Source organism: Lichenostomus cassidix, chromosome 5 (assembly GCF_008360975.1).
Source record: "Lichenostomus cassidix isolate B80296 chromosome 5, HeHo_3.0, whole genome shotgun sequence".
Taxonomy (NCBI): Eukaryota; Metazoa; Chordata; class Aves; order Passeriformes; family Meliphagidae; genus Lichenostomus; species Lichenostomus cassidix.
Window position 1 is genome coordinate 33,369,389 of NC_139486.1, and position 16,326 is coordinate 33,385,714.

The 16,326-nt window shown below is 43.4% G+C and overlaps 1 protein-coding gene across 5 annotated transcripts in view; it reads right to left on the reverse strand.

Annotated features, from left to right (window-relative positions):
* ACTN1 (actinin alpha 1) overlaps nt 1-16,326 on the reverse strand; it is a 93,130-nt gene that overhangs the window by 29,398 nt on the left and 47,406 nt on the right. For all 5 annotated transcript variants that reach the window (XM_085062143.1, XM_085062141.1, XM_085062142.1 and 2 more), the window contains exons 4-6: nt 10,345-10,431; nt 9,683-9,770; nt 8,684-8,762 (exon numbers count right to left, since the gene is read on the reverse strand). In XM_085062143.1, coding sequence (XP_084918269.1) covers nt 8,684-8,762; nt 9,683-9,770; nt 10,345-10,431 — 254 coding nt within the window. The remainder of the gene's footprint in view (nt 1-8,683; nt 8,763-9,682; nt 9,771-10,344; nt 10,432-16,326) is intronic.

The following is a 16,326-nucleotide window of genomic DNA, read 5'->3' on the forward strand; positions in this document are numbered from 1 at the left end:
ATAGAACTCCTTGTGTTAACCATCTAGGTGGCTTTTGCTAAGTTCAGTTTTTAATTTTTGAAGGTTCCCCCGCCAAGTGCTTTCAAAGTTGTTTTAAGAAGTTTGTTGCACCGTTCAACTTTCTCGGCAGCTGGTGCATGATAGGGGATATGGTATATCCATTTAATTCCGTGTTTTCTAGCCTAGGTGCTTATGAGGCCATTTTTGAAATGGGTTTCATTGTCAGACTCGATTCTCTCAGGGGTACCATGTTTCCACAGGACTTGCTTTTCCAGACTCAAGATGGTGTTCCGGGCAGTAGCATGAGGCACAGGGTAGGTCTCTAACTATCCCGTGGTTGCTTCTATCATGGTCAACACATAGCGCTTTCCTTGGCGGGTTTGGGGAAGTGTGATGTAGTTAACTTGCCATACTTCTCCATACTTGTACTTTGACCATTGTCCACTATACCACAGAGGCTTCACTCGCTTGGTCTGTTTGATTGCAGCGCAAGTCTCACAGCTGTGGATGACCTGTGAGATGTTGTTCATGGTCAAGTCTACTCCTCGGTCACGAGCCCACCTGTATGTTGCATCTCTCCCTTGATGACCAGAGGTATTATGGGCCCAACGAGCTAGAAATAATTCTCCTTTGTGCTGCCAGTCTAGATCTACCTGTGACACTTCCACCTTGGCAGCTCGGTCCACTTGCTCGTTGTTACGATGCTCTTCATTAGCCCGACTCTTAGGTATATGTGCATCTACGTGTCGAACTTTTACGGTCAGCTTTTTTGCTCGGGTGGCAATGTCCTGCCAAATCTCAGCGGCCCAGATGGGTTTTCTTCTGCGCTGCCAGTTAGTTTTTTTCTAGCGATTTAACCATCCCCACAGTGCATTGGCTACTATCTAGGAGTCGGTGTAGAGATAAAGCCGTGGCTATTTCTTTCGTTCAGCAATATCTAAAGCCAGTTGGATGGCTTTAAGCTTTGCGACCTGACTCGATCCACCTTGTCCCTCGGTAGCTTGTACAGCTTGTCGTGTGGGGCTCCATACTGCAGTTTTCTATTTCCGATCTGCATCTATAATTCGGCAGGACTCATCAGTGAAGAGGGCATAGCGTCTTTTACTTTTCGGCAGCTCGTTATACGGGGGTGCTTCCTCGGCACGTGCTACTTGCTCTTCTGCTTTTTCTGAAGATAATTTAAAAGTCTCACTTTCAGGCTAATTTGTTATGATTTCTAGAATCCCAGGGCGATTCGGGTTTCTAATACGGGCGCGCTGTGTGATGAGGGCAATTTATTTGCTCCACGTGGCATCAGTGGCATGGTGAGTAGAGGGAACTCTTTCCTTGAACATCCACCCCAGCACTGGCAGTCGGGGTGCAAGGAGAAGTTGTGTTTCTGTGCCGATCACTTCTGAGGCGGCTTGGACTCCTTCGTAAGCTGCCAAGATTTCTTTTTCGGTGGGAGTGTAGTTGACTTCAGACTTTCTGTAACTTCGACTCTAGAATCTTAGTGGTCGACTTCGGGTCTCACCAGGCACCTTTTGCCAAAGGCTCCAGGACAGACCATGGCTCCTGGCTGCAGAGTAAAGTATATTCTTTACCTCTGGTCCTGTCCTGACTGGTCTAAGGGCTACCGCATGAGCGATCTCTTGTTTGATCTGGGTGAAGGCTTGCTGCTGTTCAGGGCCCCAGTGGAAATCATTCTTCTTGCGGGTTATGAGGTAGAGAGGACTCACGATCTGGCTGTACTCAGGGATGTGCATTCTCCAAAAGCTTATGGCGCTTAGGAAAGCTTGCGTCTCTTTCTTGTTGGTTGGTGGAGACATCGCGATGATCTTATTGATGACCTCAGAAGGAATCTGACGCCGTCTGTTTTGTCACTTTACTCCTAGGAACTGGATCTCTCGGGCAGGTCCCTTGACTTTGCCCTTCTTGATGGCGAAACCGGCTTCCAGGAGAATTTTGATGATTTTCTCTCTTTTCTCAAATACTTCCGTTGCTGTGTTTTCCCACACAATGATGTCATCAATATACTGCAGATGTTCTGGAGCCTCACCCTTTTCCAGTGCAGCCTGGATCAGTTCATGGCAGATGGTGGGACTGTGCTTCCACCCCTGGGGCAGTCGGTTTCATGTGTACTGCACACCTCTCCAGGTGAAAGCAAACTGAGGCCTGCACTCTGCTGCCAGAGGAATGGAGAAAAAGGCATTGGCAATATCAATGGTCGCATACCACTTTGCTGCCTTGGATTTTAGCTTATACTGAAGTTCTAACATGTCCGGTACAGCAGCACTCAGTGGTGGTGTGACTTCATTCAGGCTACGGTAATCTACCGTCAGTCTCTATTCTTTACTGGACTTACGCACCGGCCATATAGGGCTGTTAAAGGGTGAGTGAGCTTTGCTGACTACCCCTTGGCTCTCTAGTTTTCGAATCATCTTATGGATGGGGGTTACAGAGTCTCTGTCAGTGCGGTATTGCCGGCGGTGCACTGTTGCTGTAGCAATTGGTATCCGCTGTTTTTCAATTCTCAATAGTCTTACAGCAGACGGGTTATCTGAGAGACCGGGCAGGGTATTCAGTTGTCTTATGTCTTCCGTCTCTATGGTTGCTATCCCAAAAGCCCAGCGATGTTTCTTTGGGTCTTTGAAATATCTACTCTTGAGATAATCTATGCCGAGGATGCATGGGGCGTCTGGACTAGTTATAATGGGGTGTTTTTGCTACTCATTTTCAGTTAAACTCACTTTAGCTTCTAGTACAGTCAGCTGCTGGGATTCTCCTGTCACCCCAGAAATAGAAATGGATTTGGTCCCCACATACCTGGATGGTATTAGGGTGTATTGAGCGCCAGTATCAACCAAAGCCGTGTATCTTTGTGGGTCAGACGTGCCAGGCCATCGGATCTACACAGTCTAATAGATCCGATTATTTTTTTTTTCTACCTGGCTAGAGGCAGGGCTTTTTTAATTTTGTTTTTGGTGCACGATGTTTTTCTCTTGTAAATGTGTTTTTGAGGTTTCTTCAAGAGGATCAGTCATATTATCACTTCCATTCTGTCTGGAGTTTTGGCCACAAGAGACTGGGGCAGTGTTGTACTTAGATGAGCTTTTTAAAGTGGATGTTTCTTTTTTCAATTCACGTACCCGGGCTGCTAAGGTGGAGGTGGGTTTTTTATCCCACTTCCTCATGTCTTCCCCATGCTCTTGAAGGAAAAACTAGAGGTCACGTCGTGGAGTTTGTTTTTTTTCCCTGACTGGAGTACGTTTGCTCCTGATGGCAGAGACTCGGGTTGGTTTTGGTGTGGCATGGAAAAATCTTTCTGTGAGCTCTTTCCTTAGTTTTTGATGGCTCTCTTCAATCAATCTCTGGACTTGCTCGGTCAGGTTTGTTTCTACCGATGAGACCTGGGTGCGTAGTGGAGCGGTGACAGTGTCCTCATAAATTCTTAGTTTGTTTGTTAACACGCCCACCTGGTTTTCGCCTTCCCTCTACTGCAGTGTTGCCAGGTAACGAGAGTATATTTCTGGTCCGAGCCGCGCGAATCTTAGCCACATTTGTGAAGTGCACCGGACATTATCTGGGTTCTTGGGGAATCTCTCGTTGTCTGAGAAAATGATCTCTAGCACAGCCAATTCCCTCAGGCATCGGATACCTTGTTTTATTGTGTTCTATTTCCTTTGGTGCATCTGGAGGTCTTCTTTGCACAGGTATCTGTCCCGTACACTCAGCAGCAATTGCCGCCAGAGGCTGAGAGTTTCTTGGGTTTTCCCAATCCCCTGGTTAATGACCACATCCTGAGACAGGGATCCCAGTTGTCTGGCCTCACTTCTATCTAGAATAGTGTCATTAGCTGCGGCGTCCCAGATACGGAGCAGCCAGGTCAAGATGGACTCATTCGCCTGCCGGGTGAATTCCCTCCGTAGGTCACGCAGCTCCCCCAGGGATAGAGAGCGAGTGATGATCTCCGGCTCTGTCTCTTCTGCTGGGTGAGATGGTCTTGCCGCATTCTCATCAGTCGCTGTGCGGACTGATTTGCTCTTGGATTTCTTTTTCTGGACGGGGGCAACCGCTACTGGCTTTGGCTGTTCTGATTCGGCAATGGTCTGTGTTGAGACATTGACTGCTCCTTTGGTTCTTTTCTTCTTGCCTGCTGATTTGTTTTTTTTTCTCTTTTTTTTTGAGAAGACGCTGTACAACACCAGGTATTGTTCTGTTTCTCAGCATGAGGTACACTGTGCTGGTCGCAGAGAAGAAAGAAAACAGAACTAACAGGAAGATTATGCTATCCTTAGCATCCAGAGAGAACTCAATGTTGTCAAAGATGGCTGTGCCTGGCCTGAAATGCTGGAAGAAACTACTCTCTCCTCCTAGCCCCAGAGGGTGGGTGCGATTGCTGAGGAGGTCCCAGACGAAGCAGCTCAGGTTAGGTCAGGCAGACAAAGTTGAGTATATATTCTGAATGGTATTTATCGCCTCACACGTTACCATGCAATAGGCATAATAAACTAATACAGCAATTCTCATGCCATTCCCTGGTCGCAACAGGAGCAATGCAACGGGTAGATAGTTTCCCATTTGAGGGAAAATATAAAGGGTAAGATACATTACCCACATAGACAGGCTGATCATCATGGTGATAGGATTTTCTGAGTTTTCCCAGGTCGAGCCCTACGTTGGGCGCCAAAATATGTATTGGTTTGAAAACAAACCAGTAGGAGATCACAAGTCAAGATTGAAATTAAAAATAAGTGAAATAATACAAGGAAAAGCACTGACAAAGTCAGATACAACCTAACACCCTGTTAGGGTGGTAGTAGCAGTCTAACTGAAGTAGTCTAGTTGAAGCGGTGATCTTGTGAAGGTCTAGTCTCCAGCTAAAGATCCAGTGGTAGCTCTGGTCCTCTGAGAACCCAGTAGACAGGGCTAGCTCAGGCAGTTCCAGGGCCAGGTTATATCCAGGTGGGAACACCTGGCTCTTCCCTCCTCGGCAGAGCATCTCACAATGGGATGAGATAAGTCCATGAGTCACACGGTGGGTCTCTGATGGCCCATTGCCTGTCATGCGGGGTGGGTCGTTAGCAAGTGATAATAGCTAACGGATAGCCCATTGCCTGTCATCCGGAGTGGGTGATAGCAGCTAATGGCCCACAGCTGGTGGTAATAGAAAACTACATCAATATTGCAACCTAGGACAAACTAAAGATAGCATTAGTGAAAGCAAGCTACTTAAGTCCAAGACTAGCTTTGAGATAAGCATAGAGCTAAACTTGAGCAAGACTCTTTTCCAACAGTAGAAAAAAACTTCACCCCTCAAGGACAGTGGAGCAGCTCATCATAAAAGTGATGCTTCTTTGTGCAAGAGTTAGGGTTTCCCCTGGGGCTTGTCCAAGACTACAACAGGGTCTTAAGCCCTATGAAATTCCTCCAAATTCCACCACTTTCAGTCCCATCCCATTGTACACCACCTAATCATTATTTCAAATCACCTGTTTCAGTTGATGCCCATGAGGAGGGGTAAGGTAGTTAAGACTGGCCAGGCAGCTCCAAGCTCCACTGCAGCACCATGGCTGCAGGAACACTTCAGGGACCCAAGTGCAGCAGATCAAACAAAAGTCAAGTCACCTGCCCCCTGATTCCTTCCACAGCTGAAACACACACCCAAGAAGAGCACTGACCCAGATGAGGCTGCAGAGGTGCCTCAGCTGCCATTCCATTTACGTGAACTTAACAATGGCAGAGGCACAAAGAGGAACAGTAACTTGCCAGACTGCAGCTGGGAACTCTGTAGCCTTACCATGGAGGAGGTACTTTGTGGTGGCAGACAGCAAACCTGCCCTGAACAGATGCCAACCGGGCTTATTCTCTGCTTTTGCTGACTAAAGACTATTGCGGCTCTTCATCTTTTGCCACAACCCTAACTCATACATGGACTCTTCCTCCACATATTTCCAAGTCCTTGCAGCACACAAGGTTGCCATGGCAATTATTGCAATGTGACATAAAAAACATTATCTATTAACTAGCACTCAGGGAAGAAGATGGAGGGGGAGGTAAATCGAGGGAGAGCAAGCACTTACGATATCTGCCAGAGTAGAAGACACTGAGAAAGAAATCCAAAACTCATGTTTTCAGAAATATCTGCATAAAATACAGCAGTACACAGACCACAGTTCTATACAAATTGTGGTATATAAGGGGGTGTTGGAGCCATCAGTCAATCACTGCACTTGACAAAAATATCTTAGATGTGGTTCACAGTTGAGCTACAGTCAGGGGTAAAAGGAGGAGGGGAAACCCCATGTTCTGCATACCACTCACTTGTCAACCATGAGCTGAATCCCAAGACTTTATCTACAGAAAGCTGAACAATAGCAGACAGACCTGCACTGAATAGAAACTATCTAACCAAGTGAATAGCTGTGGTGTCAGAAAATCACCAACGCCAAGCTGGGTGGACTTGCACCTTTGTTTTGAGGCCTGGACTATACAAATAACTTTAGGTAGGAAGTGTCCATATGCAGAAAAGAATTGTGCTTGTTCCACTAATATACCTAGACTAGAAAAAATAACTAGGAACCACCTCAATAGAAAACGATGCTGATGAAAGAAGTTGCTGAATTTTGGGAAGACATGCAGCTAATACACTGGCTACTTTTTGCAAGTGTACACTGCCAATACAGGTCTGTAGCCTAGACACAGCCTCTGTGAAAGAGCAGAAAACACTAAAGCTGCAAAATAATGCTGCCCAAACAAGAGGTACAGTGCAGAACTCTGGGCAGCTGGGACTGATTTCACCTCTTTGTCTTGTACATTTATGTGTTGTGTATACACAGAAACACACACAGCATTGCCAAAGGCACAAGCAACTGAGATGCCACTAATTTCTCCCCAGAGTTGGAAGAGAACTTGAGGTGGATCTCTGATCTACTATCCACTGTAATGACTGCTTCTCAGCAGCCTCCTCTGTGTTTATACATTGCACAAATGGGTTTCAAATACCTAGCATAAAAAAGGTTAACTTCCCTGCAGCGCACATCAACTGCCAGAGCTGAAGATTACCCTCTAAGTTCCTCCCAGCTATTTGCTCAAGATGTCAGCTGTTGTAGAGTTCTCTAACACACATTTCGTCTCATTCCTTTAGAGTAATTGAGGCAGAACAGCAATAAAAGTAATACAGAGAGAGTGAGAAGACTTCAGGAGAGCAGGGAGAACCAGATGAAGGATGGGATCAAAAGCAAGCTGAGATCAGAAGATGTTGGTTCCATTTAACCTTACTCCAGGTAGGAAAAATCCCGTCATGTACACTGAACTTGGCTAGATCACCCTATCTTTCACCCTAAAAAGCCTGCAGTCAATATCACCAAATAACTCACTTTCCTTCATTCTATTTTTGCTTGGGTTTGACTTAGGACTTTGCTGATAACAGAGTGCGCTGTAGCATTTACCTGCCTAGGTTTGTCAGGCACACATTGCTTAGCTGCTTTATTTTTCCAACATTAGGCTCTGAAAATCCTACTCTAATAATTCCTTTTCTTCATGCTGCTGTTCATGTAAACAGCTACAGTCTCCCCCCACTGTTTATTCATCATGTGCTGACTCCAGACACTAAAATTGATCAGAAAATATAACTGACTGCTCTGCAAGACAGTAAAGATCTAAAAGGTTATTGAAAGGCAGACTGGGCATTGTACAATTCATTGCCTCTGGGATGCAGCTAATTTGATTAGTTATTTTACATTTTGTCTATCTGCATGGTGATCAAAGAGCCCAGGTCTGTTGGTGATGAGCTCTATGTTTATTTCCGTAGCTAACATCAAGCACGTATGCATGTAAAACACCCAGCCCAGGAGATCTGATGGACAAGCTTTTGGTGTTAGCCCCAGCAATGACACATGAATTAAGCTCTTGGTGACATTTCATTATGCTCTTGGTGACATGGGCACAGATACAGTGAAACTGGATCACAGCACACTGCAGGAATGCAGTAGGATAAGAACCCAGTCTGATCTTCCATCGCACTGCTGGGTCAAGACACTGGGAGCAGCATAAACTGCTAAGTGGTTATTCTCATCATCCATTAAGCAATCTTGTCTCCAAAACACATAGGATGTAAACTTTGGAGCAGCTTGGTACCATGCTACCAGAACAAATTTTAAAGTCAAATTGAGTTTTGCGATAAATGCTTTCTTGGCACCTGATACCTATTACTAGGAGAAGCCCAGAAGCACTGCAGATGACTCAGCGCTAAGCTGAAGCATGTGACAAGTGTCCAGTGAGGGCATACAAACCTATCAATGAGCTGTTGCATTTTACACACGAGATAACTGGTTTTCTATCCAACTCTCCACAGAAATGTTAAGTCTGATTTGACTCACTAGTCTGTGACATTAGCACAGAACTATTCTCACATTTGGTGTTATTGAGTTTGCCAGCTTTTGCTCATCAGCTGGGACTGGGGCACGTGTGTCTCATACAAGGCAGTCTGAAAGCAGGGAAAGTCAAGCAGGAAGCTCATTAAGTTCACGCTTCACTAAGAAGCCTGAATGTACTGATTCATTCCTCCTTCCTTCCCCCCCCCCAGTCCTGAAAGTGCCAGTTTGTGCTGAAGTTCTCCAATTATGTTTATCAAGCTAATTTCCTTTCCCTCTTTATTTCCAAGGAGCCAAGCATCTGGTCTGACAAAAAAATGGAGCTGTACCTTTCGTAGCTTCCCGTAGTCAATGAGCTCTGGACGGTGTCTATGAATTAAAGCACAGAAACCAAGGCCATCCTTCCAACTACGAGAGAAACACAAGAGAGAATAATTAACATTGTTCAGCCACGAAGACACAGTGATAAGCATGAGGGAAGGCACCAAGGCAGTGGGACAACTGATTCTGGTTTAGTTTTCAACTAAGAGTGCTTCTCTAAGTGCTGGGAATGAGGGATGTCTTGCATGAGACTGCAGTAAAGATTCCTTTCAACCTCTACAAAAATCCACTGTGATTAAGACTTGCCCATTGAGTTGGAACCTCATTCTTAGCAGCTCTCTGTGCTGAACTCTCTATGCAGCATGTGAGCTCACTGTTGAAAAAAGGTGTAGACACAAGCCCTAAAAGAATGCCACAAGTGCATTCCTTAGGGAAAAATCAGATGTCCTCAGCTAGCTCCACTGAAGTACTGGCAAGCATGGATGGCAGTTAAGCTCTTAAAAGTGCTTTACATTTATATGGTTCATACAACTCTCCAAGATACGCTGAAAATAACACTATTATGCAGAATGTTCACCGGAACATCTGCCAGTTTGGAAATATGAAATGCAGAGCAAGAAAACCTCTTATCCCTTCCCAGCTCTGCCACATACAGAAATTAGGGAGCAGTCCTTTTTTCTCATGATTCCTAAGGTTTTCTGACTTTTCACAGAGCAAAAGCTCTCCTGCTTAGCCCATGGCACAAATGCTGCTCTCGGAGGATTTAAAGCCCTAAAGAACTTCATTAAAGCAGCAAGTGCAACCTGAATGAGGAATTGGGATGTAGGTACTTGGATCCTCCTAGAACCTCTGCCTTTAATTTCCTAGGCTTCTCTCTAGACCACACTGTTACTGTGTAGTGTGCACATGCATTGCCTTGGGAGGTCTGTCAGGAATATTGTTGAATATACTGAGAGACATGGGAAAATAATACAGATTGTAAAGCTAAGTTCTTGCCTGTAACTCACCTGATATGGAAGTTCTGGATGTTTACATTTTTGTAGGGGGCTGTCTTCCTCTGACACCATAACAAAAGTCCTTCTTTCGCAGATGTTTCTAGAGAAAGAAAGAAAACACATCAATTAACTAATTTTCTTAGAAAACAGGAGTCTCTGGAGTACATGCTAGAAAACCACCACCAACCCCTCCTTCATAGAGAATGTACTAAATTGTACTTTATTTAACTTCACTTGTCAGTAAATTTCTTGTTTGGAAAAGTCTACTAGAACAGTTTTGTTACTGTTATCTTCTTAATGAGGATCAGTAATAAGGAGATAGCTTTCTGGGACTAGAGAGTCTTGCAGTACTTTTAAGTGATAGGTTCATTTTCAGTGCTAGCCTCTGAATCAAGACTCAACAGATTCCAGCACAAAAGTTTACTTTCAGGCTTAGTCATCCTTTTGAGCTACCCTTGAAATCCCTTGTAAGAGAAGGATGTGAAAAATTCATCTCAGTATGCTTGAAGCTAGCCATAAATGCCCGTGAGACGTCAAGGCAGCTTGGAAGGGTAGCTCCCAAGGATCTTTCAGTGACTCACTTAAGAGCACATTTTGGGTCATTTAAGTGGCAAAGCCATTTAGTTATCCAGTTGTCCATTACTAAGCAGTGTCAGGAAAGAACTGAAATTTACCTTCAACTGAGATATCCTGAATGGCAAAACGAAGGATGATGGTCCAGATCATTCCAAGGGTCATTTTAACATTGCCATCCACGATTTCTATGGAAAAAGAAAAGGTTGAAAGAGAAGAAATAGAAGTTTCTTCTATTTCAATAGATTTGAATTGATATTTCTTGATATTGAATTAATTGAAACTTCTTGATATTGAAATCAAGAAGTTTCTTCTTGATTTCAATAGAAATCAAGTTGCAACTGCAAATCCTTGTAATAGAGAAGCATTGGGGAGCATTTCCTTTTGCAGATGGGAGAACTGGAATTCCTGCTAAAAACCGTTTTTTTCTGCCTTCCCAGATGCCCTGCTGGTACAGCACAGTACCCAAGTATTAATACCCAGTATTAAGACTCGTTCTTTTGCAGTAGAATACTGAGAGCAGAACAGACAAAGATGATCCCAAAGATCAGGAATAAGAACTAATTTAGATCAACGTGATTCCCTACAGGGAAAGCACCTTCCTCAAGTATAGTAACTATCACTTAGAAGTCAGAGAAACCAAACTGAGAAAAAGAAATGCCTTCCTTTTCTTACCCTATGTCTACACCAAGTCACCTACATAACTGCTCCAGCATAATTATACAACAAGAACCAGTGACAGTTCCCAGAACAGATGAGCTCTGACAGCTGGTTTTGTCCTGCGAACAAGATACCACCAAGAAAACCACTCAACATAAACATTTTAATTTCAAACAAGCCTAAATACATCAGACTGCCTGTATAGGACTTTTTCAGTCATGTAATTGCCAAAAGACACAACAGAGCATTTCTAAAAGTCCATGCATCCTGCTGGAAGAGAAAGGAAAGACTCATGCTGACCAGTCCGCACAGAACGTAACATAAGCCATAATGTTGAGCAGATTGTGCTTTACTGCTCATTAGATTCCACCATATAAATCAGCAAGGGTCAACAACTTGGAGGTTTTACAAGGCAACTGCTTGCGTGTGTGAGGTATGATCTGTTTAGGATGGAGGATCAAGGTCCTGGGGGGAGGCACTTGGGGCAATGCTGGCCCAGAAAGGAGCTTCCACCACGTAGGGACTAGAGCCAAACAGTGAGCAGATGGGTCTCAAGTGCTGATCCTCAAGATCCACAAAAATTCCACAGAGTTATATATATATTACAGAATTTACAGCCTTCACATTTTTGGATAGTGAATCTAGCTGAGCTGCCTTCTCCTACTCATTCTCTGGCAGGTTCCTGTATGGCAGGATCTTTCACAAATAAATGACAAGTTACAAGAGTATTTTCAGTAAAAAATGATTAGAATTAACCTACTGTTTGGAGGTAGAATAATTTAAGTCCCAAGAAGATTGTCAGAAACCATTTTTGTACTACTGCAGACACCCCTGTGCCACTTCTTTCATAAAGCCACCCAGCAGAAACATGTTGTATTCTGGGGCAAGTAGAATTTCTGCTATAAGCAACTGATGCCTGTTTGAATCCTGACAGAAAAGTAACAATATTTGAATTTTTCCTTTTAAGCTGTTTAAAAAAGTGCTTTTCTTCTTACGAAAAAATTCTAACATGCAAACCTCACTGTATTCAAAACCAGCAGACAAGTAGCACACACCCCAAACACACGTTTTCAGAAAGCATGTCTAAATTCCTGAAAGCTTGTGATTTAGAGATACATGTCATACAACTTCTAGTGTAAATTAGAATTACAAGATCTGCTGTCCTTTAACACACACCTGAATTAGGGATTTACAGATGCAAAAGCCAGAATACAAGACATGCCATCTGGTTCTACTGCAGTAAAACTCTGTGTCTGCTCCTTTCTAAACTTCAGGGTACACAAAGATCTCTCAGTGGGTCATCAGTTTGCCCAGAATTAAACAGCCAGTAACTTTTCAGTTCAGTACAAAAAACCTACAGTTACTGCTGCTGGCATGAAAAAACTATGTTTGTCTGTTGACAGTTTTCACACAAATTAGTTTTTTACAGGCATTTTGAGGTCAGGGGCTGTCTGCTAGGCTGATGCAAGAAAGTGTCATGTGATGGCAAGTGTATTCAGTTCTGTAGGTTTTGCATTCTTTTCCCCTCCAATAAGCACTGCAATCAACTTAAAAAAAATCCTTACGATTTTTACAAACACCTGAGATACTGCAGTGAAAATATACAAGAAAGCATCTGTGTTTTCAGGTTGCTTGTTCTGCTCATGTGATATAGATATGCACAGGGATTTTAAAAAAGAAAAAATCCAATGCTTGTAAAACCCACAACAGTTGGCAGGACTCTCCTAGGATATATTTAAGACCTGAAACTAAAATGAGCTCTGTATTTTAATGGGCTTGATTAAAACCTGAAGACAATACTTTAATGCTGAAAATGCTTCATGAACAGTAATAAATCAATCAGTGAGCCGAAACAGGTAATTAATATTACTGTTCCATGGATTTTAATTGGAAATAAAGGTCAAGACACTTACATAAAATCAGATAGTGTTAAGTCGTGAAAGCCACATAAGAACTCGGCACTATGTTCTGGTCACGTTCTCAAATTCCAGTTTTATGAAGTCAGCTGGTGGAATTAAGGTGGAAGCATCCCTTCTTTCCCAGTCTTCTTTACTGTATTACTCATTTAAAAGGAAGATACGCTTCCTGTTCCTGTATCTGATTATTCCTTAGCACTGCACCAAAACAAATCTGCTCTGAAGGAAACCCAGGATATTTCTACCACTTCATCTCTACATGTCATTTTACTTTACACAGTACCACCACCTACCAAGCAGATACTGATGTCAGTGAGATTAGTGAGTGATCCATCCTAGGATACTCATATAACAAGCCACACAATCCCCTGTCTTTTTTTTTTTCTTTCTCTTTTAAACAGAGTTGAAAATATGGTTACTATTTGTTAGCAGCAGGCAAGTAGTTTTAATTTCTGGTGCTAAAAATCTTCTCCTGGAAAGGTGGTTACAAAGTCAGCTAACCTGATCAGAAAGACCCTATGTTCTTTGGCCCTCATTCACTTGGTTTTACATCCCTGCATTCCTCACTGCCAACCTCCTTTTCCTTTAGAATCCCTTCAGCACCCTTCATCTGCTGCTGGTCTTTTTCTAATTATAGTAGAATAGGCCAAGAAATAAAAGTGAAAAACATGGTTGAAAAACAGGTTTTCATGAAGCTTTCTGCTTCCTGGTGACGAAGAAGAAGAAACGCCACAGGAATTGTTAAAAAGTTGAATGCAACACTACAAAGCCAGAGCAATCTAATGTTTAATTACAGATACTATACTTGTTCCCTACTGATATAAGGAAGACTCAGTAATGTGAGAGCAGTTCACATATGAAAAGGCTAGTAATCAGACAGTATTTTCTGCCTGACTGTGCCTTCCAAGTGCTCTTTCTAGGCAGGACATCTGCAAATACGGTGCGCACTTCACCAGCAGCAGCTGTTGTTGGAACAGCAGCGGCAAGCACATGTTATTAATGTTATTTACATTCAACTTGAGGGTTGATCAGTTGCTGGATAAAGCTGGTGAGGCATCTGCATCCACTAGAAGGAAATTTTTTGCACCAGTGAATATGCTTCCACCCAGCTCCCATCACTGTACCAAGTAACAAGTGTGCAAAAGCTACAGTACTGGTTGGCTACAGAGATGTGCCTTTTGAAATGCCACTACCTCTTTTAAATGCATCAACTCATTTTGAAAAATGCAAAATTACTAAGCTTCTTTTCCTGCCCTGGATAGTTAGACGCAGAATCAACAATACAGAAACTGTTATCCCCCCCTAGACACTTCTGAGCTGCCCATGAGAGCACGGCCTCTGGTTATCCAATGGAGAGAAGAAGTTGCAGGGCGTGAACAACAGGCAGCATAGCATTATGATCTGGGAAGTGGAGACACAAAACAACAATAGCGACATAAAATAAAGGCTGCTCTGCATTTTGTTTATGGAGCAAAAGCCAAATACAGCAGGACAACTACCCATGCCCCTGTCTTCAGAAAACATGTAGCTCCTGATGGTCCTGCTGGACTTAGGACAGATAGGGGGCATTACCAGTGAGGGTGTAACTCTCAGGTCCCTAACTGAGTGGACAGGACATAGGGACAAATGAAATGCTATGTTTCACTCACTGACACAGAGAGATCCTATTCCCCACTCTTTCCACAGTAAAATAAATGTATGCTTGCACTGCCTGGTGCTTCATTAGCTATTTCACTCAGATGGGACTTCCACAATCGTTGAAATCTCTAAGCTTTATTTCTCTTTTTACTTATGCAGATGAGAATAGGGATCTGTTCATCCAAAGTTATCTGTATGTTGAAGTGAGCAAGGTCTGTTTAAGAAAGCAGCAACTTTCTATGCAGATTAAAGGTAAAAATAAACCATTCTTAGGGTGACACACTTGACCTATTGAGGCTGTTAAATCCCAAGAGCATTTGACATGAGTATGGAATCCATTACAGCAAAAGGCTCCTAAGGTGTCAGATGACAGTGAGATTTAAAAGCAGATGAAAACCATTTGGCTAGAGTCTTCCTTGGTCCAGATTTACACGTATCTGCTGTATGCCACCACTACTTTGATTCTATGGACTTTGGCTAACAAAACGTTTAGATTTAAAAAATCCCTCCAAAAAAACCCATCCAGGACATCCACAGCCAATGTGTACATGGAACCACAGCTAGGCTGCAGATCCTTCACACAGCACCCTGCTACCCAGCAGATAGCCAGAGATGGAACAAGCCCCTGAGGTAAGGAGTGTGCTCCCCCAGCCAGTACCACCACACTGCTGCTGCATGGTGGTTTTCTTCTCTAGGAGAAAAGCCGCTTAGGAAACTTTCTACATCAGTCCAACCTCACTAAGGCATCTATAGCTCATTTTCTTGGTGCAGAATTATGACTGACTCATTGGTTTTGACCTTCTACCTTGCTGCTGCATGAGGTCTTTTAAAAGTCTGAAACCAAGGTCCTAAAATTCATGCCTCAGGAAGGTTCATAATCCCTTTCATGGACAGAATTAATGGCTGTGCTGTCCAAAGTAAAAGTCCATATTTACAGCTAACGTGCAGTTTACTGCTCACCAAGCACGTGATGGGCTGGGCAAAGCCCCTGCAGCAGGTTATGCTTCTTGGTGACAACCAGAGTGGCCTGGGCTCAAGTCTGTGTGCACGGGCAGGCACTGGGGTGGAGGAGTCCATGCTGTGATCACACTTACATGGCCTGAGCTGGCATCACAGCACAGGCCCAAGCACTCTGTACAAAAATCAAAGCTAACCTTCGTCTAAACTTCAGTGCCATGCCACCTTTGGTAGTTTAAAGAAAGCCACATGTGTTATCCATGCAGCTGCATAGGCACCAAGACAAAGCCAAGAAAGCCAGGAAACATTTGGCAGGCGAGGTCAGGATCACTATTCAGACTGATATGAATCATACTTCAGTCACAAAATGGCACATCACAGCCTATTTCTGAACAGGGTAACTGCTGTGAGTCCATACTGAATAACTGGACCCTGGTGATCTTTGGTCACAGATCATTTGACTTGCAAATGATTTCTAAGTGCTGTGAGGATGCAGTCGCAGCTGACTCAGGAACAGAGATTTAAAAAAAAATCAATTGAAAAAAGAGGAATAGGCAAACTAGTGCCAAGGAGAGCAGAATAAGAAGGACAAAAAAAAAAAGGGAAATAGAGCAAGAAAGGAAGATAGGGTTTACACATGCTCTGGAAAACAGGAGCTGTCTTAATGTAGACCATTTCTGGGTTCAGATCCAGCTTCTAGTTTTTTAGTTTGAAAAGGGTCCCATATAGATATGGACTATTGTATTAGACATTGGATGCATCATCTTTGTAAGGGCCCAAAATGACCTTACATATGTATTTGTAGTACCTAAACAGTAGTCACGGCCAACAACAGCCTCAGGTTGCTACTGCTAAAAAAGCTGAGAAATCTGAAGAAAAGTTTTCTTCGCAAAATATCAGTATCATTCAGCC